This window comes from Protomyctophum bolini (genome assembly GCF_963924005.1).
Source record: "Protomyctophum bolini genome assembly, chromosome: 11".
In the NCBI taxonomy this organism is placed as follows: domain Eukaryota; kingdom Metazoa; phylum Chordata; class Actinopteri; order Myctophiformes; family Myctophidae; genus Protomyctophum; species Protomyctophum bolini.
The window spans coordinates 18,643,254-18,667,681 of record NC_137872.1 but is presented as its reverse complement, the minus strand read 5'-3'; the positions used below and the strand labels follow the sequence as shown (position 1 = coordinate 18,667,681).

The following is a 24,428-nucleotide window of genomic DNA, read 5'->3' as shown; positions in this document are numbered from 1 at the left end:
TATATGGGGATAATGAGTGACTGACGAGAAAGGCACGATTTCAACCCATGTATGGGGATATTGAGTGACTGACACCGACTGGAAAAGCACGATTTCATAGTAAATGCGACCTGCAGTCGCAATAAGAGTTAGCACCTACAGTATTCATCATGAAACTAGAATCAGGAGAATGATAATAGTGAGAGGTAGGCCTACTTCCTTGGTTAACTAGCAGCGTGTACAATAGGCCTACATTCTGTGATGATCTGTCCAATGGTTTGAAGATTAACACCAAATCTAGTCCAGGCACCTTTCCACTCCTCCAGGAACATCTCGTTTTGTAGATATGGAAACAAAGCTTACAGCAGCGGTTGACCCCACCCCCCAAATAGCCCATTCATTCATCTATCTATAATATAGCATGTGTATTGTACAAATATATACTCTATATGCATGAAAAATATGGAAAAGAAATAACCTGACCATTTAGGTTCACATCTTTACTGAGTTCTCAAAACATGTCGGCAGCATGAATTGCAAGTGACAGAACAAACACGGGAGGTCAAACCAGAGAGAAAGACATAGGAATCATGGCCCACACAGCTTTTCAAATTAAGCTCTTTAACAGGATTAAACATTGCATGACGCCCCCGAGGATGGCAGGTAGACTGCATGGCAGTACACTCACGGCACACGCAAATGCGCACGTCGCAAAACAGCACCTGCGGTTTCACACATGGGGCCCTATTTTCGTCAGTGCTAAACCCCTAACCCCTAAACGTCTTTGCCTTTTTTACTATTTTTGAACACATGGTACTACAAGCTCACAACGTGTTGAGGGATAAGGGGTTCAGCAGCACTGACAAAAATAGGGCCCATCATCTCTCGCTGTCTTTCTGCCCTCCTTCCAAACAAAATAGCCCTCATCCTACCACTTAACTCAATACATGAGCTCCCTCTAGTGGTGTGGGCGAGTGGTGCAAAAAAGCCACTGAGGGGATGTTAAATACATTGTGCCCGCGGCGAGTGGCACAATGGACGTGCCATCGGAGTTGGCAAACCGCAATGGACGGAATAGGCTCTATGCATACAGAATAACTCTTCCTACTGTACGTCCGGGCTCCTTCCCCTAAGGCTCTGTTCAATTCTGATCAAACAGAGTCCGGGTGCTGCTATTGTGCATGTGGCTCACTGGAAACATTCTCAGAGTAGAATCTTAAGGTCCTTAAAATAAAAGTTTTAGAACCACTGTACACTAAATGGAACAGAGCCTTAATCAGTATCATCAGTAACACCTGTAAAGAATGTATAAGGGGCCCCGAAGTAGGAAGTGCAAAACGAGCCCCTTCTCCCGTCTCGCTAATCACAGGCTGGGTCCTCCTGTCCATAGATATAAAGGCTAGATGGCTCAAGGCGGAGTCTCTGACGTAGTTCACCAGGCGGCCATCTTGCTTCGGGGCTACAGTACAGTACGGTTGAAAATTGAGCAAGTTATGGTTATTTAAAAGTACATGCCCCATAGACACAATGTTATGCTGCCCCGAAGTAAGATGGCCGCTCTCCATTGGCCAGAGCGTGGGTGAGCCATCTAGCTTTCTTATATATCTATGCTCCTGTCCACAGGCATTCCCCATAGTGGGGAAAACAAGCAATATGGTTGCTGTCGGGCAGACACCTTTTATCTCCATATTTCAACATTTTATGTTTTCTTCCGTAAATTAATGTCCTACAGTACTTCATCATACACAAGTGTCATACAAAAACAAAAGTAGTGAAAATAGCAGCTCTACAAGCCCACAAAAGTGTCGCAAAGTGACACATTGTGACACAAAGTCACTACATTAGTCGTTTTGTTTTATGATAATAAAAAGGACCCCATTTGGACACATGAGGTTTTCCACCTGACAGCGACGATATGACACATTCATAAGACAGGAAACAAAGACTAACGCCTGATTTATGCTCAGCTGCGCGCCAGAGTCTCACACCGAACATACAGTACGAGACGTATATACACTCAGTTGTGAGCTTGAAGATGCGCTATTCGCGGTGCAAGACCAAGTATCTTAACCGCTGGTGTTTTTACTCTCCCAGACATTTAGGCAGCAACAAACAAACAAACAGAGACAGGGCAATGATATAGGCTTGTGTGCTAGCGTTTGGGAAAACAAGGAATTAAGAGCAGACTGCAGATCACGTCATAACGCAGCATACAACGGCGTACAAATACTGTAGATGGGACTGCTGTCTGAGGTCTTGGTTCATTCCAGTGATGCAGTCCCCACAGCCCTGTTAAGTCTATGCAGTGGGAAGCCGGAGAAAGGTCGGATCGCTTAATAAGTCGGATCCCAAAACCCTTCCAAGACCGCCCGTTGGGTCACATGGTCAATCTGTGTTGGTGATCATCATCCCTCCCCTTTCTTCTGGAACCTTTGCCACGCCTCAGCAAAGGATAGCGGATTGTATCGTACTGTAGCGCACGCAGACATGCTGTTCAATTTCGAATATTTTTTTTCACCAGAAAAACTTGTACAGGTGGTACAACGTTTAAGCCACAATGGACCTTCATCAGGTGATGGACAATTGTATCTGAAAGTCCGAAAGTGTGTTCTAAAGTAAACACTTGGGAGAAATGCTGTTGTGCAGACTTAGTATTCTTTTGAACTGTGTCAGCACCAGCGACGAACTGGATGTGCACAACCCACTTTCTGAACAGTCCCCCCCCCCCCCCCCCCCGCCACATGATCGGTGTGGCTTTTTTAAAAGTCCCCCCCTCTCCAGCCAGATCATAGTCTTGGTAGGATGGGGGTAAGGGGGGCAGGGGCTCCGACATCCCCCCACCGTCCCCCGTCCCGCCTGACCTGCGGCACCCACTAGCAGAGTTCAGAGACGTAGTCGAAGTCCTTGAAGCAGTCCTGGTCCTTGCGGGAGAGCGAGCGGCGCTCGCGGGGCGGCGTGAGGGCGGGCCGCTCGGCCGTGAACTCCTCGTCGAAGTTGCTCACGTCCTCCTTGCTACTGACGGTGGGGACGAACGGCGGCGGCAGCTTCCTCTGGAGGAGCGCCTCCCAGTCCATGGTCTGAAAGGAGAGACACAGGACCAGCCAGTGTTTAATACTGTAATGTAATGTTAAAATAGTAGTATTATGGGTCGTGTTATGGGTCGGCCGAGCGGTCCAGGCACCTAGCCTGGTAATCCAGCTTGACAGCGTGTAGCGGGTTCGAGTCCTGAACCAAACAACCTTCCAGACAATCTCTCTCCCCCTTTCCTGTCAAACTACTGTGAATCTATCAATAAAGGCAACAAAACAAAAGTAGTATATTACTCAGCTTTTGTTTTCTGCCTATTGAAAACATTTAGTTTAAAAGTTCAAGAGAGAGAGAGATTGTTGCTTTATTTTATATAGATACCGGTATCTACAGTACATAATGTGGAATATGAAGCAGAAAAAGATTTCGAAAGATGAGAGACTTTTGACTATTTTGTTGTATAGCCTTGCAATTATTCAGCTGCCCTGGTGCTGGCTAAACATTGTTGTTGTTGTTGTTGTAGATCTCTTATTGTGTGTGTGTGTGTGTGTGTGTGTGTGTGTGTGTGTGTGTGTGTGTGTGTGTGTGTGTGTGTGTGTGCGCGCGCACACGTATACACACGTGCGTACGCACGTGGTTTTCCCCTCTACGCCTAGGACCCTATCTTCGTACATGCCTTACCCCTTATCCCTAAACTTCTTTGACTTTTTTTTTACTATTTTGAAAAACATTTAAAAATACTTGTGAGTGAGCTTGTAGATCGGTAGAGACTCTCACCCTGAAGAATGGTTGTTTCTTCACATCCTCAGCGTCTTTCTCTCCAGAGCCCAGACGCCGTTCAGGATTCCTTCTCAGCAGCTATGAAACAAACAACCACTGATGGGAACCGTTCTCATGCACTGCACCACAATGATATAGTATCAACGTACGTTACCATAAATTTAGGAAGAAGGGTAATGTCTACATTTCCTGGAAACATGTAGACATATGAGTACAGTCGGTTCTCAAAGTGAGGTGTGGGGACCTCTAGGGGTCCTTGGGGGGGTTCCAGGGGGTCCCAAGCTACAGTAAATGACTGCGAGTGAGGAACCAAATTAACCCTTACAGCTCTCAACTCAACAATGATGCCCAGGCCAGGTGTGAGTGTGGTGGTGGGTGTGTTTAAGGTCTCACCCAGGCCAGGTGTGAGTGTGGAGGTGGGTGTGTTTAAGGTCTCACCCAGGCCAGGTGTGAGTGTGGTGGTGGGTGTGTTTAAGGTCTCACCCAGGCCAAGTGTGAGTGTGGTGGTGGGTGTGGGTGTTTATAAGGTCTCAACCAGGCCAGGTGTGAGTGTGGTGGTGGGTGTGTTTAAGGTCTCACCCAGGCCAGGTGTGAGTGTGGAGGTGGGTGTGTTTAAGGTCTCACCCAGGCCAGGTGTGAGTGTGGTGGTGGGTGTGGGTGTTTATAAGGTCTCAACCAGGCCAGGTGTGAGTGTGGTGGTGGGTGTGTTTAAGGTCTCACCCAGGCCAGGTGTGAGTGTGGTGGTGGTTGTGCGTGTGTCTCACCCGTCTCATGATGCCAATGGCCTCTGTGGACAGGAAGCGAGGGTAGCGCACCTCGTCGTTCACTATGCTGTCAAACACCTCCTCCTCATCGTCGCCTGGGAACGGAGACTGAGACAAACGCACCACGCAGTGTTACTTTCGTCGACTAAAACAAAAACGTCTTTTAGTTGCATGTGGATCTCTTCTCCACTAGTCCCTCCCTAACATTTTAGTCTAGTTGCTGACAAAATAGTTAATATATTTAGTCTTAGTTTTAGTCATCATAGCTTAGTTTTTATTTAGTTTTCGTCAGTAAAAAAAAGGTAGTTAACGAACATAATTATTTTTGAGGGGCGATAACACAAATTTTGTCCTAACACAAACAATAAATGCCATTGACGATGAATGGACACTATTGAGTGTTTGTGTAAACACAAAAATTGCGTAACACAAACATTTATGACGAAGGTGAGGACGCAAATTGTGATTGGCCGGAATGAGATGATGTATGATGATGTACGATGATTTCTTTCATAGTATTACTCGACGAAATCAATCTGGTGGGTCCATGTCTGCATCCTCCTCACCTCTCCCACCAGCATCTCATAGATGAGGACGCCCAGGCCCCACCAGTCCACCGCTCTGGTGTAAGATGTGTCCGTCAGCACCTCAGGAGCCAGGAACTCTGGGGTCCCACAGAACGTGCTGGTCCTGTCCCCATAACCCATGCCTGAAGGGTGGAGAGAGCAAGGTTATTAACAGAAATTATAATTTTTCAGGGGCGCTAACCCCTCCTATGCCCAGCTTTGAGGGTTTGTGTAAACGCAAACATTGAAGAAGAAAGTGAGGACACAAATTGTGATTGGCCGGCGTGATATTTATGATGATTTGATTGGTTGAGCACGGAATGTGATGTATGGTGATATATGAAGATAAGAGCGCCCCTCACTTCACACTTTTACCACTGGCGTACGGGAGGTTCCTCCAGCAAGGGGGGCCTCACTCGCCCAAAGCTATAGCCAAAACTCTGCAATAGAACTTGGTTGGTCACCCATTTTACATTTGAGATCAGCCCAGGGAGTGACATAATCGCTTATCCAGCGTTGCCCATCTTTGGGAGGTCCATGTGCTTCAATGTTCTGTTCTGTTCTGTTCTGTTGCTACCAGTTGGATTTATGGGCTATTTTCCAAATTGCAGAGGGGGGATAGAAGATGGTCTTATAGGCTACACACTGTAATGAAAGGGCTCCACCCTACTAGAGAAAAATGAATAACCTTGGCGCACCACACCTGGATTCTGTTTAGCAATCAGTAAATGACAATCAGTAAATCACCTTCTTTACACAGCCCGAAATCTGCAATCTTCACAAAGCCCTCAGTGTCAAGCAACAGGTTGTCCAACTTCAGGTCCCTGAGAGAGAGAGAGAGAGAGAGAGAGAGAGAGAGAGAGAGAGAGAGGGTGGGGGACCATTGGTGGAAAGTAAATAAGGACTGTACTGTACAATTTTGACATACAGTATAGTATTTTTTCCTACAATTGAGTTTATCAATTTCTTGATATTTTATGCTTCTACATCTCAGAGGCAAATAGCTTTTATTTTTAGTTACTACTTACTTTGCAGATTTATATTAGTAATACAGCGCACGTATTAAAGATGCAATCCTAACATTTTTGTGTGTGGAATAAAAACATTATTTAATCCACATGACCTGACGAAGATGTGACTGATACATCAAATCGCTTTTTTTCTTTTTACTTTTACTAAAATAAGGGCTTAAACTGTCTGAGTTGCTCCAGTGCCTCCTTTTCTCCTGTAACCTGTCCTGCCTCTGAGATGCTCCCTAATCCCTTCTGATTATTTAAACCAATCTGTTGTGCTTTGTTCAAATAATCTGTTGTGCTGTGTTCAAAATCAAATATAACTAGTATGTGTTTGTGGTTGGTTTCCCTCCTTCCTCCACCCCTGTGGTCGTGTAGGACCTCTACTGGTTGAAAAGTGCTATTACATGAAGCTGAAAAAGCACAAATTATTTATTCAGTCCAAACTGGTCTCTGTAGTAGATCAGCAGTAGAAATGTTGGCAGCACTTGCGCGGGGAACCCGGTTCACCTCAGAGTATGACAAATAACCTATGGACTGCAACTTTAACTGATAAATAATGACATATTAGTACAGGTTAAAAATACTCTTTAACAGCTGCCTCATTAAAGTGATGGACACATTAATGCATTACTAATTACATTATGGTGAACTGGACCATTCTGCAGCATACTGTAATGAGTACTTTGATGTCAATACTTTTGTATATAAAAACCCCCCCAGCAACTGCTGCTTCTGTGTGACAATGTAGTATGATCAACTAGGACATACATTTACAAAAACATAATAATAAACTAGAACTGCACTCTGCCGAGTGCATACTTGCTTGTTGCACACTAGTAGGCCATAAATGGCCTACTAGTGCGCAAGCAGAGCGCGCAAGTACTTTCGACCGCTGGAAACTATCACATCTCAGTATCTCTGTGAAGGAACGTTTGAAATGTATAATCATTACGTGTAACTATTTGCTACCTAACTACTTTTTTACAGAAAAATGAATCATTGATATGTGATGAAAAAAAAGGTATATAAACTGAATTAAAATATATTATACAGTATAATTATTGTATTACTTATTGTAAATTGTCAATTGTTTTAAATGTATTTCATTTTGTACTATAGTGATATTAATACTAAATCATGATCAGAGTAATATGTGTCTCTAACTTCAATTTCTGTAATAATACTTTCAAATTTGTTGAAATATACATGATCTAAAATACTTCCGAAATCTGTAGTTGGATTTGTATCTCAGTGATGACGTAAGAGAAATGGTCATCTGTGTAATCTGGTCCCACCAGATACCACATTACGTCATCGTTGAGAGCTGGGACCAGAGTACACGGTGTGTATATGTATGACTAGCTCTCAGTGATGACGTAAGAGATATGGTCATCTGTGTAGTCTGGTCCCAGCAGACCAGGCACAGATTTACAAATTACAAATCACATTACAACTACATACAGAGTATGTAGTTGTAATTTGATTAGCAGTATACTGTGTAGTGTGGTTACTTGATTCCAAAAAGTGAAGCCAAGTTTTTTTCAACCGTAAGTCTGTGCCTGGTTTGCTGGGACCAGTTACAACATTACGTCATCGTTGAGAACTGGGACCAGAGTACATGGTGTGTATATGACGTAATGTTGTAACTTGTAACTTGTAACTAGTCCCAGCAAACCAGGCACAGACTGTATGTAGTTGTTCTAGTTACAACTACATACAGAGTATGTAGTTGTAATTTGATTAGCAGTATACTGTGGTTACTTGGTTCCAAAAAGTGAAGCCAAGTTTTCTTCAACGGTAAATCTGTGCCTGGTTTGCTGGGACCAGTTACAACATTACGTCATCCTTGAGAGAGTACATGGTGTGTATATGACGTAATGTTGTAACTTGTAACTTGTAACATTACGTCATATACACACCATGTACTCTCTCAAGGATGACGTAATGTTGTAACTAGTCCCAGCAAACCAGGCACAGATTTACCGTTGAAGAAAACTTGGCTTCACTTCGAAGAGACCAAGCGAAACGATTACTTGCGCGCTCTGCTTGCGCAAGTAACTACATACAGAGTATGTAGTTGTAATTTGATTAGCAGTATACTGTGGTTACTTGGTTCCAAAAAGTGAAGCCAAGTTTTCTTCAACGGTAAATCTGTGCCTGGTTTGCTGGGACTAGTTACAACATTACGTCATCCTTGAGAGAGTACATGGTGTGTATATGACGTAATGTTGTAACTTGTAACTTGTAACTTGTAACTTGTAACATTACGTCATATACACACCATGTACTCTCTCAAGGATGACGTAATGTTGTAACTAGTCCCAGCAAACCAGGCACAGATTTACCGTTGAAGAAAACTTGGCTTCACTTCGAAAGAGACCAAGCGAAACGATTACTTGCGCGCTCTGCTTGCGCAAGTAATAAAAAGACTATGGAGATATTTGGGATATTTGTAATACAGGACTTAAGTTACTCACCGATACACTATCTTATGGTCATGAAGGAACTGCAGACCCAGGACCACACAGGCTGAGTAGAACCTGACAGGAAACACACATGCACACATTTAACATCTTTATTTGCATTTATTTGCATTACAAGGAATACGGGTACAGTCAGGAAGCATCGCCTTCTCCATATATTGCGACTGCCAATTACAGTATCACAGACACTGAACAGAATTTAACAATATTTTGTCTTAGCTCTCGGCTTGGACATTACCGAGGCTTCCAACACAGGTAGTTTACATTTGTAGCCAAGCTGTATAAGCATCCTTAAGACACTTGTACTTAAGCACCTTGGCACGCGCACACACACTCGCACGCACGCACGCACGCACGCACGCACGCACGCACGCACGCACGCACGCACACAGTGGCCTAAGGGTTAGAGGAGCGCCCTTGTTGCCGAAAGGTTGCCGGTTCGATTCCCCGGATGGGCAGGAAATGTCTGGGTCGGGAAGTGATATTGTCATCACTCACCCAACATCGCTGAAGTGCCCTTGAGCAAGGCACTGAACCCCCAACTGCTCCAGTGCTGCTGTGGTTGTACTGGTCAGCTCCCAGGTTTTTTAATGTGTTTGTCTGTCTGTGTGTCTCTATCTTAGAGTATATATTAATAGAGACGGCACCGGATTTCTCCTCCCATTAAGTTGCTCAAAAGCGCATGAGGCGATTTTACTCCTCCTTCCGGGTAGGAACAGAGTGCATTCTGGGATGGATTGGACCCAAACACATGAACGCGCTGCCGTTGACTATCGTTGCACGCGTTCACGTGTCATCATGAACGTGCACAATGATAGTCAACGGACCAGCTCTGGCCCAGCGCTGCAATACCAAATTCGGCTACTATGTTCATTTCGCCTCAGGGTTTCCTCTGGGTGCCGTCTCTATTAATATATACTCTAAGGTCTCTATGTGCAGGGCGTTGCTGAAAATGAGCACTTGTGCTCAGCTACTACCCTGGGTAAATAAAGGATAAAAGAAATAAAAATAAAAACACACACACACACTCACACGGTGCGCGGCTCGGTGAAGACGTCGGTGTGGATGTGCATCATGAGGTCGCCGCCGGCCGTGTACTCCATGACGAAGCACACGTGCTCCGGTGTCTGGAAACACGCAAACAGGTTGACCAGGAACGGGTGGCGGGAGACGTTCACCGTCTCAAAGATCCTCTTCTCACACATCAGACTGAACACAGAGAGAGAGAGAGAGAGAGAGAGAGAGGGGGGGGGGGGGGGGGAGAGAGAGGGGGGCAGGGGTAGAGTAAGGAGAGATGTGGTTATACATTAGAACAGTGGGGTCCGGACATGATACTGATTATTATGATGCAGTATTATTACAGACAGTATTAGCGACTCCGTGCGGTTCTTAATGTAACACATTACTACATTAAATCCTTTATTAGGTTTTGCGCTCATTATGTTATTACATTATGAGGTTGTTATTATTACATTATGAGCTTTTATAAAATGTTTAGTTTGTTACATCATGAACCATTATTACATTATGAGTTGCTACAACATGCTTCCATATAGAAGACAAGCTGGCTTCTATGGAATCCAAATGACGTGATAATTGGCATGTTGTGTCGAGTGAGCAAACCCGGTGAGTTTTACCTGTCGACTTCATCTCGCGCCACGATGTCTCCCTTCTTCAGGGCCTTGATGGCATACAGGCTGCCCGAGCGCTTGTACTCCGACAGCAACACCTGTCACACCGTAACACAGACCAATAATGTGTTACTGTAGTTTTAATGACAACATTTATCAATTTTATCATGTCAGTATGATAAAATACTACTAACCCTATCCATAACCCTAACCGCACACGAAGCAACGGAGTCGGAGTAATGGGATGTCGGAGTTATAATAATAATAATGGATTGCATTTTATAGCGCTTTTCTATGCACTACGTGGTTACTCAAAGCGCCCCTTCATTCATACATTGGAAGGTGAGGCGGCGAACAGTCGACGCCAGCTTCCTCACTTCCCACATTCACACACATGTAGCTAGACAGGAGGAGCCGGGATTGGAGCCGCCGACCCATGGGTCATTGGACGACCTGCTCTACCTCCTGAGACACAGCCGCTCATAACAGACCCATGGATCATTGGACGACCTGCTCTACCTCCTGAGACACAGCCGCTCATAACAGACCCATGGATCATTGGACGACCTGCTCTACCTCCTGAGACACAGCCGCTCATAACAGACCCATGGATCATTGGACGACCTGCTCTACCTCCTGAGACACAGCCGCCCATAATAGACCCATGGATCATTGGACGACCTGCTCTACCTCCTGAGACACAGCCGCCCATAACAGACCCATGGATTATTGGACGACCTGCTCTACCTCCTGAGACACAGCCGCTCATAACAGACCCATGGATCATTGGACGACCTGCTCTACCTCCTGAGACACAGCCGCCCATAACAGACCCATGGATCATTGGACGACCTGCTCTACCTCCTGAGACACAGCCGCTCATAACAGACCCATGGATCATTGGACGACCTGCTCTACCTCCTGAGACACAGCCGCCCATAATAGACCCATGGATCATTGGACGACCTGCTCTACCTCCTGAGACACAGCCGCTCATAATAGACCCATGGATCATTGGACGACCTGCTCTACCTCCTGAGACACAGCCGCCCATAATAGACCCATGGATCATTGGACGACCTGCTCTACCTCCTGAGACACAGCCGCCCATAACAGACCCATGGATCATTGGACGACCTGCTCTACCTCCTGAGACACAGCCGCTCATAACAGACCCATGGATCATTGGACGACCTGCTCTACCTCCTGAGACACAGCCGCCCATAATAGGCATTATAGGCAGTCCCCCCTGCTGAGCTGAAGGAAGCTATTGTGACAATGACATGCTGAGTTTCTATGCCGGTGTTGCACAGAAAGACAGCATGTATTAGCCTGGTAACGTGGACATTAAACCATTACAGTTGGCGTGTAGTTTTTGTTAACGGGTTACTGTACCTTTCCAAAGTGTCCCCTTCCCAGCACCGCCATCAGTTTGAAGTCCTGCAAGCACACTGGACCCCGGCTCAGCCTGACACACGCATGCACATGCACACGCACACGCACACGCACACACACACACACACACACACACACACACACACACACACACACACACACACACACAATCAAAATCATTCAACATTTTCTATCCATTTTTTTGATTAAACAATAGTAGATGTACTGCACAATCAGTGGTGCGCTGTGAGCTTTAATGTATAAAATATGGACAAAAAGCTTAAAATGATTGAGACGCTATATTATCTAGTTTAGCTGGGGACGCCCCTGGAAACCCACCCCAAGGACTCCTAGGGGTCCCCGAACCCCACTTTGAGAACCAATGCAGTAGCCTACAGTAAAGGAAGGGGACATTGTTTGTAATAAATGTTTTGGTCCTTCCGTTTTGTCCCGCTGGTGCAGTGCAGTAAAGAAGTAAAGGGAGACATATTGACTAGCCTTTTGTTTGCACACAGAGTTAAGCCCCGATTTATGTTCTCTCGTACATCGGCGTGGTGTTGCATTGTGAGCTTGTAAGTCTATTGTTTTAGGCTGCTGTGCATGAGGCTGAGTATAAATGGGGCTTTAATGAACCCAAGAGTAAAATAATGAACACTGACTGGCGTTGTGAGTGTGTGTTACGAAACAGCTAGGCCAGCTTATAAGAACATATTGAGTGTGGGTGTGCTGCTGGACTCACACTGTGCAGGGCAGGCCATATTGTGCACTCAGGTGTGGGTGTGGGTGTGGGTGTGTGTGCGTGTGCGTGTGCGTGTGCGTGTGCGTGTGTGTGTGTGTGTGCGTGTTTCGGCACCTGCGTGTGGAGTTCTGGGAGAGCGATCTGGCCGGCCGTTGGCTGTCAGGGACATCCGGAGGTGACAAGGGCTCCGTCGCCAGCATCTGTTCCTGTGACACGCCCGTGCAGAGAGAGAGAGAGAGAGAGAGAGAGAGAGAGAGAGAGAGAGAGAGAGAGAGAGAGAGAGAGAGAGAGAGAGAGAGAGAGAGAGATAGAGAGAGAGAGAGAGAGAGAGAGAGAGAGAGAGAGAGAGAGAGAGAGAGAGCAATGGTCGCAAGATTAATAAAACCTACAGAACCAGTGGTTAGGAAGTAGTACTGTACATTCAGAATTTGACAATACAGTAAAGATACCAAAGCATTGACACTAAACGTTAAAGTACTCATAATGCAGAATGGTCCATTAATCATCTTATTGTATTGTAACAGGGTTATACAAATACATGAATGTGTTCCACACCTGGAATGACCACTTCACCACTTATCTTCATATAATTGGTCCTCACTAATGTTCATGATAATATACCACAATTGTTTTATGTTCAGTATGTCTCATAGGAGGGCTGTGGTCAGTTCATCATCGTTGAACAGATTTCTTGTTTTAAACAAGATATATTCTTTAAAATATTCCAATTTTTATTATCGTGAGAATGATGGCTTCCATTATCGCATTGCAACTTTTCAGGAATAGAAAGCCTGCAGTTTCTATTAGCTTTGATTCCCCATCGATGATGTCACTGGTTCCTGAACTGCCCACAGGCCTACTATGAGACAGACAGAGTAGAATCTTTTTCGGCATGAACATTAGTGAGGACTAATTATATGAAGGTAGGTTGAAAAGTGAAGCGTTCCTTTAAAATTTAAAGGACCACTTCACTTCACGCATCATTTAAAGTTTAAATGATGCGGCTGATTTTATTGGCTGTGCTGCTGTGTAGCTCAACCTATATTACACCAGCATAATTTCACTTCATATTATGTTTTCTTTTCATAATAAAAAAATCAACAAAAATAACTAGCAACTAAACGCTGTCAAATAATGTCCGTAGTGTAAGAAAAAGGACAATGTGTGGAGTCGATGTAGATGAAGTGTTATCACTTGTGGTGTGGAGGGGTGTTATCACCGCCCGCCATGCCATGAATTCCGTATTACCGTTAATTACTAATCTCTAACAAAAATGATCAAAGTAAATTAATCCCCCTAAATCCCCTCCAATGTGTTGTCCACACCATCTGCCACATACTCCTCCATCTCTCCAGGGCTGATTCTTTAACTCCGTGAGGGTGCAAACGGTACCCAACGGACCTGTACGGGTAAAACAGAACCGTACGGGTCCGTTTGGTTCCGTTTTGCACCCTCACAGAGTTCAGTGGAACACTCAGGGTTCTGGCAGGGTGGCATGGAGCGCGGCCAGCAGACACACTGTGGTTCACAGTGGGGGACAGTTTTCACACTCTCGGGAGTTAAATAGACACTTTTTTAAAATTGTTTGCTGTGTATACATCCCAATCTGTATCCCCTGTTTCACTGCTTCCCTCATCCTCTCTTTCCCATTACCCCCCCCCCCTCTCTCTCTCTCTCTGTCCGTCCGTCAATCCGTCTGTCCGTCCGTCCTACACATGCGTACATCCTATGTACTGTATGTCTGTCTGTCTCTCCCTCCCGCTCTCCAGCTCTCTCTTTCTGTGTGTGCGTGTGTGCGTGCGGCCGTGCGTGTCTGCCTTTCTTTGTTTTTGACTAACTCCAGGGCTTTCGAATGCAGGAAATAAAGTCAGTGGTTAACATAAGCCTAGGAGACTTTCAAATTTTGCTCATACGACACCCGATGAGATGAGATGTCAATAGTGAATTGAAAAGCTGTTCTGCTCCATTCAAACGGGAGAGGAGAGGACATGAGGTTCTAACCAACCACATTCCAGGCACCACGCACATAGTAACCCAAATGTTGACGTATGAGAAATCACCCCCCAGAGAAGTAAAATAAACACTCTTCCATTATGTCCCCATGATTTTCTTTTCGTTTTCCTGCAAACCCTGCCTTCCTACTCCCTGTCTTTTCCCCCCTTGCTTTATTTATCCATCTGACGGCTCCCTCCCTCTGGCCCTGTGTCTATCTGTCCCTGTGTCTATCTGTCCCTGTGTCCCTCTGTCCCTCGGGCCTCTGCCCCTCTGGGGGCCTCTGCCCCTCTGTCCCAGTGTCCCTCGGGCCTCTGCCCCTCTGTCCCAGTGTCTCACCGGCGGCAGAGCAGTGTCCACCACATCTCTCCTGGTCTCTGGTCTGGGTAGATTGTTACCTTCCAGGGTTAGCTTCTCCACCGAGATCTCCCTGTGTACAGACATGTGCACGCACGCACGCACGCACACACACACACACACACACACACACACACACACACACACACACACACACACACACACACACACACACACACACACACACACACACACACACACACACACACACACACACACACACACACACACACACACACACACACACACACACACACACACACTTGAAGAAGCAGGCCGTATCACTTCATAGATGCTTTTATCCAAAGTGTGTATGGTATTTTTAATACCAAAGAAAAAAAGAAAAAGACAGAAGAGAGAAGACCATTACTGCATCAAAAGGTTATCAACAAACCCTGTGTTGTGGGAGAGCGTGCCGGACGTGAAGCTGGGCGAGAAGGCGGGCGCTTGGTTGCCTGACGGGATGGCATTCCTGAGCAGACGCACCCACGTGGCGATGTCCACGTTCATCTGACGGGCTCTGAGGAAGGCCTTACCTGCAACACACACACACACACACACACACACACACACACACACACACACACACACACACACACACACACACACACACACACACACACACACACACACACACACACACACACACACACACACACACACACACACACACACACACACAGTTAATTATTTCGATGCCCGCTAGGTGGTAGCATAGGCACACCTAACCTGCCAGCCATCCGCTCTCACTCTACTATCCTCTGTTTAATTTCCGGCTTATCAGTGAGGTGGGGGCTGTTGTTATGAGCCCAGTGATCGTTAGCCGTAGCTATACCCCTTAGCTCTCGTCAGAAACAGTTACATGTCCGTAGCGATGCGAGACAAAGTCACAAATGATTTACGATCATCGGGATGCGCGACAGCTCACCATGGACAGCGCTCGAAGCTTTAGAGATATAGGGCTTTGAAAATCCCCTTATAATGAAGGCTCAATGGAGCAACGGAGGCTCTCCATAGCGACCTGAGCAATGCTAAAAGGTAAATTGACGGTCGCCACTTTCATACAAGTCTCAAACAAGTTTCTTACACTAAATTGCATTTTTGTGAAATTACACGTTTACACGTTTGATTTCTCATTGTTGGCTGTGTACGATAGTTTTCTTTCATATCTGATATTGAGCCTTGAATATTTCCCATCTGGGCAACTGCACAGAATACAGATGCTAAGGTTTGAAGTGGTTCAAAGCAACAGCAGTGTGCGTTATCTTCACCTTGCTGTTTGGAGAAGACTTTCTTCTGCCGTCTGAGCCGGGGTCCTCTCTCTATGACCGGGTTGAAGAAGGTCACCTGAATGACACGTTACATTTACAACGTGGTGTTATGAGTGCATGTGGTCATGTGTTGTGTGTGTGCACGTGTGTCCACATGTACTGTATACAGCGGTAGTTCTGAAATGTATTCGTGCCAAGGAGTCTGTAAATGTCAGAACAAATTTAGCTAGGGACCCCCCAGCTAAATTGCGGTGCAGGGTGCGTGCGTGCGTGCGTGAGTGCGTGACTGCGCGTGTGTCACCTCAGCCAGCAGCAGCCCCTGTGGCTCCAGCTCTAGTTGGACCTGGTGTCTCTGGTTGTCCAAGAAGTCCTCCAGTTTGAGGTACTTGAGAGCACACAGGGAGCGCCAGTCCCTCCAGTACACCGACAGCTCCATCTCCCTGGACTGCACGGGAGACACAACACCAGTGTTGCAAAGTTATTACTTAACGTAGTATTATTACCTTTTTCCAGGGCTTTTATACCTTTATTGACAGTGAACAGTAGACAGACAGGAAAGGGGGAGAGAGATGGGGAGTGACACACAGCAAAGGCTGTCGGGCTCGGCAGTTGAACCGTCCGTCCGTCCGGCCTAGCAGCCTAGGTGCCCAGACGGTTGAGCTAACCGGGCCATAACTTTCACATTTTGAGTAATATTACATTTACTATTTTCCAAAAGTAAATAAATAGTTACTATTTTCACGACCATTGGTGGTACTGAGTGTTTATTTATAATGGTAGACACATCCACAGCACACGCCATTAACAATGTAGGCATTTGGCAGACTCTTTTGTCTAGAGCCACTTACACTAACAGGGTAAACAATCACAAACACGCATAGAGCCTCCGAGAAACTAGCATACCGGCCAGGTAGCCTAAAACCAATGGTTTTCAACCTTTTCATGTATTTTGTTTGACTCTCTTCCAAAAAAGAGATCCAGTAGAACTAAAAGACAAGTCATTTTATGTTTGGTTGCACTGTGAAAATAGCAGATCTACAAGCCTCAAAAGACATGTGAACATGTGACTAAAACTGCATCGAAATGTGCTGTCAAAATGAACACAGGTGTACTATGTACAGTAGTGTGGTGTCTCTGGCCTCACTCTCTAATGAACACAGGTGTGTACAGTAGTGTGGTGTCTGTACAGTACAGTAGTGTGGTGTCTCTGGCCTCACTCTCTAAGGAACACAGGTGTGTACAGTAGTGTGGCATCTCTGGCCTCACTCTCTAAGGAACACAGGTGTGTACAGTAGTGTGGTGTCTGTACAGTACAGTAGTGTGGCGTCTCTGGCCTCACTCTCTAAGGAACACAGGTGTGTACAGTAGTGTGGTGTCTCTGGCCTCACTCTCTAATGAACACAGGTGTGTACAGTAGTGTGGTGTCTCTGGCCTCACTCTCTAATGAACACAGGTGTGTACAGTAGTGTGGCGTCTCTGGCCTCACTCTCTAATGAACACAGGTGTGTACAGTAGTGTGGCGTCTCTGGCCTCACTCTCTAATGAACACAGGTGTGTACAGTAGTGTGGCGTCTCTGGCCTCACTCTCTAAGGAACACAGGTGTGTACAGTAGTGTGGCGTCTCTGGCCTCACTCTCTAATGAACACAGGTGTGTACAGTAGTGTGGTGTCTCTGGCCTCACTCTCTAAGGAACACAGGTGTGTACAGTAGTGTGGCGTCTCTGGCCTCACTCTCTAAGGAACACAGGTGTGTACAGTAGTGTGGTGTCTCTGGCCTCACTCTCTCCAGCTCCACGGTGAAGGTGTGGTCCCACGCCTGCTGTCCCACTGTCTTCCACGCCGTCTGTCCTACCACCGTGTTCTCTAGCTTCAGCACCACACACACCTCCGCTGGACGGACAGATGGACGGACACGGACATGCACACACACACACACACACACGCACACACACACACACACACACACACACACACACACACACACACACACACACACACACACACACACACACACACACACACACACACACACACACACACACACACACACACACACACACACACACACACACACACACACACGCATATTCAGTTACACACACTGGCATGGAACATATCTTGAGATAACTTTGCACCTTGCTGAAAATAGCCGATCATCATGATGCGACTCTTTGTGAGCTTGTACATCTGCTGTTTTTGGCGATTGTACCAGTATAAATGAAAAGAGTGAATGTGGTGAAGGATCATCATGTGAATGTTAATTAAATGCTCCACGATAGTGTGTGGATGTTCTCCCCGTGTCCCCTAGGAAGGAAGGAACTGGTTGGAATTACGTGTTCCTTCCACGCACTATACGTCCAACCAGGACCCCTGTCAGGTGAAAAGAAGCGGCTTGGACTCATGCATTGAAGGAAGCATGAGGTCAGTCCGTTGCTCTCCCCAGGTAGACAGAGGGAGTGTAGAGCCCAGGATTAGATAATTGACAATTGGACCTTAATCCGGAAAGGGTTGAAAACTACTGCTTTAAAGAGGGCTTCAGGATGGCGTGTGACTCACAAGAGAGCTCGTCGGTCTTGCCGGGGATCCTGAGGCTCATGCTGCTGGTGCTGCGGCTGTACAAACCGCTCAGCTTGAAGGAGGAACGCCCGTCCCCCCCGACGGCACTGTAGGAGGGCAGCACCACGGGGGTCCCACGGCTCCGCCCCGGGACCGCCTCCAACAGCCCCACACAGCCCAGCAGACGCACCTGGAGGGTACCTGACGACACACACGCACATGCACACACAGGACAGGACAGGAGGAGAGAGGGGGTGAGACAGAGAGAGAGAGAGAGAGAGAGAGAGAGAGAAAGAGAGAGAGAGAGAAAGAGAGAGGGGGTGAAGAACAAAGGAAAGAATGGAAGAAACAAAAAAGGAAGAGAATAAATAAGAAAGAGAATAAATAAGAAAGAAAGAAAGAAAGAAAGAAAGAAAGAAAGAAAGAAAGAAAGAAAGAAAGAAAGAAAGAACACGTACAGCAGGTGGAAAAAAGAGAAGTGTATTATGTTATCAATAAATCTCACATTTTCCTGAACAGAGAGTGAAGCTCGCACAGAGCCAATACTATGCTTCTATTAAGCAGCCCTTCTAAAAGCAGACACATCTCTCCTCTCTATATACTGTATGTGTCACTCCCACGCCAGTGGGAACCACCTGGTTCAGCCTTGAGTAGCCAAGGTTACTTATTGTCTGCTGAAACCCATTGTTCGCTGCCTGCAGTTCAACCAGGGGGGCAGTCAGACAGATATTTTGTGAAGCCACTAAGGAAATTAAAGTTCATATAATGGCCTGTTGTGGTGCTGTCATTGGACCTAGAAAAACCCATAGCCCCATAGAAGTCCATGTATTTGGGCCCAACTTCACCTAGACTGTATTACCTTAATAAACATGGTCATGAATACTTTCTTCTTCCAGTCACTAGTTTAAAGTCTCATTTCTAATGTCATAATATTCTTTTTGGAAAATTATGGTCCCATTAATAAAAAAAATGACCATAAAGTCGCGTATGTTCTGAGGGGCGTGGCTACCGTTACAGTCTATGATAGGGATTCCCCTCCCACTCGAGTCAAAATAAAAACCAACGGAGAAGAAGGGGGGAAGTCCCGCCTCGTTGTCTGGGCCAGCCAATGGCCAGCTGGACCAAAACGGATCTAGAAAGATGGCGACTTCCATTGCAAGGACTGACAGGCTTCATTTTACGTTCATGTTAGACTCGGGGAACGCTTTGTCCATATTTTTTTACAGTCTATGAGTTCAACCCAGTTTATCCTAGACCTGGACCGGACTCTGACTCACGGCTTGCCTAATCCTTATTGGAACCGACACTCCACGGACGGCCTTCCCGGAACCCTGACCCGCGCTATCCCTATACCGACGACCCGGTCCATGTCTTTTCCCTTTGACTTCATTAAAACTTCAAAGTTTGCTGCCTGCTTTTGAGTCCTATTCTTTCTGGTGCCTGACAGTATGACTACAAGAAGTGCTGTGCTGTGTAACCTATTTCAAGGATAATGGGTTTGTTTCCATACTCAATTAAGATTCTCAGAATCTATGGGCCATGCTTCGGACAGAGGGTACTATTTAGCCTGGAATCATTACCATTTACGGGTTTCTGAACCGATCGGGAGCACCCATTAACTTTGTTGTATAGTCGCTGGTTGTAGTCAAATAAACCTGATGTTTTGGGAACCAACCATATCTCAGAACTTATAGACAATCTACAGCTGTCAACATGCCGCATCGCCTGCCAAAATACATATTAGTTGACTAAATCTGCATTTGATTTAGTCAATCTTAGACAATCTTATGATATTTAGTCAAATAAAACTAGACTGAAACGTAAAGACTTCAGATGACTAAATATGAATACCAAACCACTCATCCCTTTACCAACTCGCCTCGGACGTATAGCCAGCGGATCTTTGCAGCCTGATATTCCTAATCTCTCAAGAACAGATTCTGTGCTGCGCTAACAAACAGCAGAGGGTGCTCTTTTTTCTTTTTTTGCCGATGGGTTCCCAGATTGTTCCTAAAGTAACCTAAGTAAATTCTGCTTAAACGGTTAAACCTAACCCTATTCCTAAACTTAACCCCAGTAAAACTATGACTAACCCTAAACGTATTTATAACCTTATTCTCAGTAAAACAATTACCATTGTTCACCAACATTTATTTACGAACCCTAAATGCCAAACAGAAATGTAATTTGTATTCCTAATCCTAATTATCCCAGAAACACAATTAAACCGCTAATCACGATCATTCACACGACAATTAATCGCGAGGTGAAAATGTGATAATCACGCGACGGCCCTACCGGTGAGCGGCGAGGGTTTGCTGAGTGTGCTGTACTGGTTGTGCATGTAGGGGGCGCCGTGTAGCGAGGAGAGAGAGGAGGAGGAGGCCAGCGCCAGCTCCTCCTTGATGAGGCAGGCCTTGGGGTGGTCCTCGGGCAGCTCCACCAGCCGCTGCTCCAGCGAGCCGCGCAGGAGGTCCAGGCGCTGGGACGACTCACTCAGACCGCACTGTGCCTGGAGGATGCACCGCACGCCATGGGGAGAGAAGACACAGCCATAAACACTTCTAACCACTTAAAACACTCTTTATAGAGCACCAAAGTCTGACGAAATTTCTGAATTCCTAGCTCTCTGGTGCATACCTTGCCATGACGTAACTCCAAATGTGGACAAGACATCAAAAATAATTGTTCCAGTGATTAGAAATTCCTCATTCAAAAAAAATACAGTAGCCTATGCTCCTCGTTGACTTACATTGTACGCTGAAACAGCTCTCAAAGTCACTATTTTAGTATGTTAACAAACACAAAGCTGATTCAGAGTCAGACAATATAGTGCATCACCAAATTAAAATGAAAAAAAGAAAAAAGAAAAAAAAAGAACTCCAGGTGACTTTGCCATTTGTATTAGGAAGAAACCACGGACTGGATCCATGGATCCGGAAACAGATCTTCAAATAGTAAAATAAGTATCCCGACATTATAATTCATTTTTAATACTACTCATTAAGACCAGAGGCCCATTCTACAAAATATCTATATCTATATATCACCTTTTCATGTCAAGGACCCGCAGAATTATTATGTATTTGGCTGCAGAGCAATTTAAAATTACAATTTAGGCATTTAGCAGACACTCTTAATCCAGAGCACTTAAGTAACTAAGAACAAAAAACTAAAACATGGTAATACATCCAATAAAAATAGTCATCATGAATCCTACGTGAGCTTAAGAACCTAACAGTGGAATATCTATCTAAGGAAACTATACACTATAGAGTGCTATGTCTACATAAAGTGCTATTTAAGTTACATAAGTTGAGCCTACATGCATACGCCTGTAGGAGGTCGAGGCTAGGGCAAGTACTACGGCAAGTGCTACAGTATGGGCTAAGATGGAGTCTGAAGAGGTGCGTTTTCAGACGGAAGATTGGGAGTGAATCTGCAGTTCTGATTGCAATGGGAAGTGCATTCCATAGTTTGAGTGGAGCGTTGTCCCTGCGCTTTTAGCGAAGGTACTTCCAGCTTCCCTGCGTCAGCTGATCTGAGCGCTTGGGAAGGTTTGTAGCGTGCGATCAGACTTGCAAGATATGGCGGTGCCGTATCTTTGGTTGCTTTGAATGCCAGCATCAGAGTTTTGTACACTGTGCGGGCAGCGACCGGGAGCCAATGGAGGGAGCGGAGAAGTGGGGTGACATGTGAGAATTTTGGCTGGTTAAAAACCAGGGGAGTGAATTCCAGATTGAAGGAGATTAATCCTGGATTTGAGCATGCTTAGATTCCCGACGCAGCTGGGTTGTTCAGTATATTTATTATTAGGAGCCATGTGTGGATGCACTACCACGTCGATTATGTTTTGGGTGACCAATGACCATGCCATGTTGTCTTGTCTTGTCTTGTCTTGTCTTGTTTTTGTTTTAAAACTTGATTCAGGTTATGTGGTTTGTATTAGTGTCGCTTCCATGTTAGCATAGGACTTTGCAAATTTTTATTTTATTTTATTATTTTTATTTATGCTACCACAATATTTCGTGTATGGACTCACAATATTTTGTTATATTTTATATGTCTCATATGGGTGTGTCACATATGTCTTTTGATTTACTGTATACCCTGGATCTTGAATAAACAAAAAAGTGAAAAAAGAAAAAAAAACAGGCGAGCTGCGGCCTTTTGGATCAATTGCGCATGCCGGTAGGCCAGTAAGGAGGGAGTTACAACACACAGCGTCTCCATTGTGACCTCCAGTGAGTCTGACCTCGGCTATAGCCTTCTTCTCCTGGACCTTGCCCGTTCCCAGCAGTCTCAGCATGTTCTTGGCGCCCTCTGCCATGGCGTGTTCCACGCGGTAGTGGTGCCACAGCTCCTCCACCCGCAGCTCCACCCCGCACATGTCCGGCTTACCTGAGAACAGAACAGATGGAAGTCAAGGAGGGGGAGGGTCGGGTCAATCGAATGGTTTCTCTCTGGACCTGTAATTCTCAACCTGTGGGTCGGGAGCCCCAGGGGGGTCCCCACATGATTTTAGGTGGTCTCCAGATGACAGCTGACAAAGACAAAAGACAATGAATTGGATTTGGACTGTAACAATAATAGCAAATGCTCAAGGCCTGAATTGTTTTGTTTTGTTCCCAGCACAGATGAGTGGCTTCCAATACATTAAGCCACGCTGCTATTATGTGCCATCCATTCATTCACTATTATAATGAGCAGTAGTGGAGCATTGGCTCCTTATAAATGGCTCGATAGATGTGATTTTAATGTAACACTTGCCTCTAGTCATATACAGGTGCTCATTAACATCACATAGATAGGTGAACACAGACACAAATAGATAGGTGAACACAGACACACGGACATTGCTGTTCCTTGGAGTGGTTGCACCACTCAAAAACAGCAAAACAGTAGCAAATTGATAAGCTCAAAATCTACTACTTTTGAGTGACACTGTAGTATCAAGTAGGGCAGTGGTTCTCAACCAGTGGTCCTTGATAGGGCTTCCAGGTTGTCCCCAGCTAAAGGATGCAGAGTTGGTTACCAAATGAACCCTTATAGATATTTAACTCTCTAAAATTAAATCTAGGTTTAATTTTAAGCTCTCAAGAGTTCAATTGATAAACAATTCTGCAAAATAAGTCTACAATTAGAGAATGTATAATTATTGTTATCTTGATCAACGTTTGCCATCTCTCCTATGGTACCAACATCAACACAGCATGGAATCGAGCACAATATCTTATTCAAAATCAAAAATATTCTTACGTATTGGGTCTGAGAGGCTAAATCACATCAAATGGTGTTCCGTGGCTCAAATGGCGAAAAGAAAAAACATTTCGGGTTTTTTGCTTATTTGCTTATTATTAGTGTAGGTGGCAACAAGAACCCCAAAAGTGGTTCCCGTCCTGAATGGGCTAATACGATGGGCTTGATACGAAAAGGTTGAAAAGTAGGACATTCATTTATTTTAAAATAAATAAATAATAAAAGACAATGTGGAGATAAGAGGTTTCTGCACGACAGCAATGATATTGTGGTGAATGATTGACACGGCTGTGCTGCGGGCATGTCTCTGTTCCCTTGGCGATACGGTAACGAGGTCTGACTGAGACAATAAGCAGTAGTCCCTGTTCGTTCAATCAGCCAACCAGAGCTAATGAGCTCTCTTATGTTGCAGCAGTTCCCAACACTAGAATTCTTGACCATTGTATTGCTATAGGACAAAGAAAAAACATAGCATGTAGGTTCCGTAATGCAATTCTAATGGTCTTTAGCCCTAAACAATAATGACGGATTTAGCCACGCCGGGTCACGCCCCGAAATACCCGTATGCGAGACTCAAAGACTAATAAGAAACAAAAATACATCGCTTGGATGC

At 45.4% G+C, this 24,428-nt stretch overlaps 1 protein-coding gene across 2 annotated transcripts in view; it reads right to left on the bottom strand.

Annotated features, from left to right (window-relative positions):
- Positions 1-2,765: 2,765 nt before the first annotated feature.
- The window catches only part of pkn1b (protein kinase N1b), a 56,034-nt gene continuing 34,371 nt past the window's right edge, over positions 2,766-24,428 (bottom strand). For both annotated transcript variants that reach the window (XM_080775825.1, XM_080775824.1), the window contains exons 5-22: positions 22,812-22,957; positions 20,855-21,068; positions 18,557-18,757; positions 17,781-17,890; positions 16,302-16,445; positions 16,001-16,076; positions 15,124-15,265; positions 14,712-14,802; positions 12,495-12,586; positions 11,642-11,714; positions 10,253-10,344; positions 9,648-9,824; positions 8,610-8,672; positions 5,864-5,940; positions 5,117-5,259; positions 4,551-4,658; positions 3,784-3,864; positions 2,766-3,056 (exon numbers count right to left, since the gene is read on the bottom strand). In XM_080775825.1, coding sequence (XP_080631951.1) covers positions 2,853-3,056; positions 3,784-3,864; positions 4,551-4,658; positions 5,117-5,259; positions 5,864-5,940; positions 8,610-8,672; positions 9,648-9,824; positions 10,253-10,344; positions 11,642-11,714; positions 12,495-12,586; positions 14,712-14,802; positions 15,124-15,265; positions 16,001-16,076; positions 16,302-16,445; positions 17,781-17,890; positions 18,557-18,757; positions 20,855-21,068; positions 22,812-22,957 — 2,234 coding nt within the window. In that variant the 3' untranslated portion in view covers positions 2,766-2,852. The remainder of the gene's footprint in view (positions 3,057-3,783; positions 3,865-4,550; positions 4,659-5,116; positions 5,260-5,863; positions 5,941-8,609; positions 8,673-9,647; positions 9,825-10,252; positions 10,345-11,641; positions 11,715-12,494; positions 12,587-14,711; positions 14,803-15,123; positions 15,266-16,000; positions 16,077-16,301; positions 16,446-17,780; positions 17,891-18,556; positions 18,758-20,854; positions 21,069-22,811; positions 22,958-24,428) is intronic.